The sequence below is a fragment of the Galeopterus variegatus genome, unplaced genomic scaffold (assembly GCF_000696425.1).
Source record: "Galeopterus variegatus unplaced genomic scaffold, G_variegatus-3.0.2 Scaffold2124, whole genome shotgun sequence".
NCBI lineage: Eukaryota > Metazoa > Chordata > Mammalia > Dermoptera > Cynocephalidae > Galeopterus > Galeopterus variegatus.
Window position 1 is genome coordinate 155,628 of NW_007728235.1, and position 4,399 is coordinate 160,026.

The 4,399-nt window shown below is 39.0% G+C and overlaps 1 protein-coding gene across 1 annotated transcript in view; it reads left to right on the top strand.

Moving 5' to 3' along the window:
• The window catches only part of CPE (carboxypeptidase E), a 42,274-nt gene that overhangs the window by 25,505 nt on the left and 12,370 nt on the right, over positions 1–4,399 (top strand). The window contains exons 4-5 of the mRNA XM_008580531.1: positions 1,825–1,942; positions 3,200–3,382. Coding sequence (XP_008578753.1) covers positions 1,825–1,942; positions 3,200–3,382 — 301 coding nt within the window. The remainder of the gene's footprint in view (positions 1–1,824; positions 1,943–3,199; positions 3,383–4,399) is intronic.

A 4,399-nucleotide genomic window follows, 5' to 3' on the forward strand; every position in this document is an offset into this window, starting at 1 on the left:
ATATGGTGAGAGGTATGGGTCTAGTTTCAATCTCCTGCATATGGATATCCAGTTATCCCTGGGGTTTTTTTTTTTTGAGTTCATTGTGATTTCTATTTATTTTCTTGCATCATGTTGAGTTTCTTTAAGATTATTGTTCGGAATTGCTTTCTGGGCATTTCCTCAACTTCCTGTTGTTTGGGGTCTGGTACTGGAGATCTATTGTCTTCCTTTCAGTGTGTCATGTTTCCTTGTTTTTTCATGCTTCTCATATCTCTGCTTTTTTTTTTTCCTTTTTGTCTTTTTTTCGTGACCGGTAATGGGATCGCAACCCTCGGTGTCATGCCCGTACCGCGACTGGCAACGGGATCGCAACCCTCGGTGTCTCGCCTGCACTGCGCTCAGCCAGTGAGCGGACCGGTCTCTATATGGGATCCGAACCCTCGGCGGGAGTGCCGCCACGCTCCCAAGTGCCACACTCAACCAAGTGCGCCACCGGGCTGGCCCCTCATATCTCTGCTTTGATGTCTGGGCATCTAGTATGACAGTCACTTCTAATTTTTGAAGTAATTTTGAAAGGAGAAACTGTTTCCTGTAGAAGTGTTCTAAATTGATAGTCAGATTGAGCATTTTAGGTTTGGTTCAGGATATTATAAGCATGGTAGTGCAGTCTTTGTATGACTTCTATATTCAGTCTCAGAGTTGTCATTGGGTACCTTCATGGTCTATGTGGTGGAACCCTTCGTAGTTTTTGTTGGGGTGGGTGACAACTGGGCAGGAGTATTGTGGCTGTGTGCCCAGCATCTCAGAGAGCAGGTGTACACTGGTGCATCAGAATTTGGCAGCTCTGTAGTAGGCTGCTGAATCAGTTGTTGAGCCTAGAGAAAGCCTGAAAGGGTGTAGCCAAACCCAGCAGCTCTGTAGGGGCCTGCCTTGGAGGATCAAAGCCCTTGCCTGATCTGCAGTCAATCAGGGGAGCAGGTGTACACTACTGTCCCTGGTCTTGGCAGCTCTGTAGAGGGCTGCCAGTTCAGCTGCTGAGTCAGGGAACAGGTGTACACTGGTACCACACGTCCTGGTAGCTCTGTAGAAGGCCACAGGTTCAACTGCTGTGCCTATAGCAAGGCTTCAAGTGTGCAGCCATGTCCAGCAACTCTTTAGAGGCCTGTCTTGTCTCCCAAAATTTAACTAATAAGGTGCTATTGACCAGAGGCCTTACCAATAACATGAGCAGTCAATTAACACATATTTTGTATATGTTTTATATACTGTATTCTTACAATAAAGGAATATAGAGGAAAAAAACAGTAAACTACAGGGCAGGAAAAACTGAGCTAAAGAAAAGAATTCTCCAAAAAATTTTCCAATATATTTATTGAGAAAAATCCATGTGTGAGTGGGCTCAGTTATAAAAGTGGACCAGAGTGTAAGTGGAGTCCCACAGTTCAATCCTGTGTTGTTCAGAGGTAAACTTTGTATTTTCTTTTCTCCTCTTATCTTTATCTATTATTATCAAAGATGTGTGAGCCACTGCAGATTAGACAGTGTCCCAAAATTTGTAAATGATTTGCATGCTGGTTTTCAAGTTACAAAGAGAGAAAAACTGGTAGTCCACAAAAGTAGAACTTTTAAGGAAATGTAAATGCTAATGAAATTTTTTTTTATAAGTCTGAGAAAGACATAGAAAATGCTGTTCTTACAGGAACCTTTTTTTTCTGTGAAAATAACCACAAAGTGGTTGAAATATGACTAGTTTTTTCTCTACCTTTTCTGTTTTTTCTATCAAGTGATCATATCAAAGATTATCAAATTTATAATCCTTTTAATCTCTACTTTTTAATACAGCTTGCTCCTGAAACCAAGGCTGTCATTCACTGGATTATGGATATTCCTTTTGTTCTCTCTGCCAATCTCCACGGAGGAGACCTTGTGGCCAATTACCCATACGACGAGACTCGGAGTGGTAGGTATCATTCCTGCTTCTCTAAGTGGTTCAAGGTTTACAATTACTATACAAGGGTTTATATGATGATTTCTATAATATTCTTTTAAGGAACTTGTCATTAAGTGGTTTTGCCTGTAGAAATACATATGTTTAACATGAACATCCCCCTACAATTTCTTGTGGTGTTGACGTATGTGTTTGTCAGAAAAGGACTGTCATTTTCTTTCAATAGTGTAGGTAAAGAGAAATGCGATCTTGACAGAATGCTTAGAGAAGAGATAGTGAAAGATAAAAGTAGTCATAAACTTGGTTCACTTCTGGATGCTGGTAAAATGGAGAGATTACAGAGCTTATATAGGTACAGGATGGCTTAAAAATGGAGGCAGTTTCCGGGTTCCTGATCAGGGCCTGTGTGCATCTCTACGTGTATTTTATTGTGTTCTCACATTTTTGCATTTGGAACTGTTTCTGGTGGTGTCAGGGAGAGGAAGTGGTGCTTTGGTTTTTTTCTGTTTTCGTTAAGTTTCAGGCAAAGCAAGCTTTAGCCAGATAGATATTTTCAGCTTAATTTTTATTACTCCAGGAAATTTCCTGCTTTTGATCCATTCTCGGGGGGCTTTGAAGAGTTAGCTCTTTGTAAACACAAGATGAAAATTTTAGGTATTGGACACTTTAAGTTCTGAAGAAAGTCTTTAGTGGAATGATGTTAAATAAATTTAGAGATTTTTGTGGCTTGTTGATAACTGGGAGACTTGTAGGCCTGGCACAGTGTATAAAACATGACCAAGAATATACTCTTAGTGTATCAAAGTATATATTATTTATTTCTATAATAAACAGGAGATTAAAAAAATCTAAAATCAGGTACTGAATAGTATGTGTTAGAGTGGTTCGTAGTGACTATGAGGTTGGTACAGGTGTATTTTTTAAATGAAAAATTTTAACAGTGGAAATTCTCTTGCTCTCCCTTCCAGGTCCAGTTTACTGTGATCTCATCACCTGTTCTTGTAAAGCTTTCGATTCATAAATAGAATGCGCATTCTACCCAATTTCTACTTTGTAGTGTTAGGGATGGAAGTCATATAATTTAAAAACTGAGTGTAATTATTTAGTGCTTAACCCTTCACTCCTTCTCTGTAGTGGTATAGCTAAAAAAAAAAAAAAAAAAGAAAAAAAAATACATCAGCGAGAGCTCAACGCTGAATCACCCTTCAGAGACTATGCAGTACTCCTTGGTCTACGTCCATTTCTTTAATCCTGTGGTTTATTTTCTAGGTAGTGCTCATGAATACAGCTCCTGCCCAGATGATGCCATTTTCCAAAGCTTGGCTCGAGCATACTCTTCTTTCAACCCGGCCATGTCTGACCCCAATCGGCCACCATGTCGCAAGAACGATGATGACAGCAGCTTTGTAGATGGGACGACCAATGGTGGTGCTTGGTACAGTGTACCTGGCGGTGAGTTTCCATGTCACTCTCTGATTATGTGGTGATAGTGGCTTGTTTGTAATTACCATGTAGATTTAGAGAATCTTCCACCCTTCTCAGCCATTAAGTAGACTGAACCCAGAGTTCTCCCATTAAAGTTGTTTTTCTGCATGAATGAGTGCTATATATAATTGTGTTTTTGTTGAGTTTTTAAATCAAGGTGCTAATTGAAGAGATACAGGAAACTAAAAGAAGACATTCATCCGTAAAAAATAAATTGAATATTGTTAACCAACCTACTTTTAAATTTGGACCCTAGGGAATAAGATAGCATGCCGATTCTATGTGAATCACTCTTTACTACAGGTGAAAGTATGTCTTAGAGGGCTGCTTTGGCTTTTGCAGATCTTAGTGCATGTACCTGGTTTTTTTTTTTTAATGGTGAGATAATGGAGACTATTTGATGTGGACTAGTTTGTGATCACTAATAAGCACTATTAGATCAGGTAGCTTTTCACCTTTTATGGAGTTTGTAAAGGGAGAAGGCCACCTGCAGGACAGCAGCTGGAGGACGCACCTTTCTAGAAAACCAAGGCAGCTCTCTGTGCTCCCTTTATCCCACTACGGACTTTACAGATCTCTTATTTTTATAACTACCAAGACCACTAACAGTTATGGTGTAATACTTGCCTCTACCAAGGATAAAGAGTGAAATGTAAAGATATGGATATATTTTTTTCTCTCTTTGCCAGGAACATTTTTCTATGGCCCACCTGGAGATAAAAAAGGAAATTAGGGCAGTAGCAGCACTAGACGATTATAGCGTTTTGGTTTGATAGCTTAATTTTGTTGAATTACGCTCTGAGAAAAATATTCTTCCCATTTTTTTCTTTCAGTTTATTCTGTTTTTATTTATATTTTGCATTTGGCCAGGTCAGATTTTAGTGCCTTTTTTCCTCTATAGCTTGAGAAATAAAGTTTATGTTAGATTTAGGATTTAGAGTATGTCAAATACATCAGATAGGAAGTAATTTATACTTTATTTTT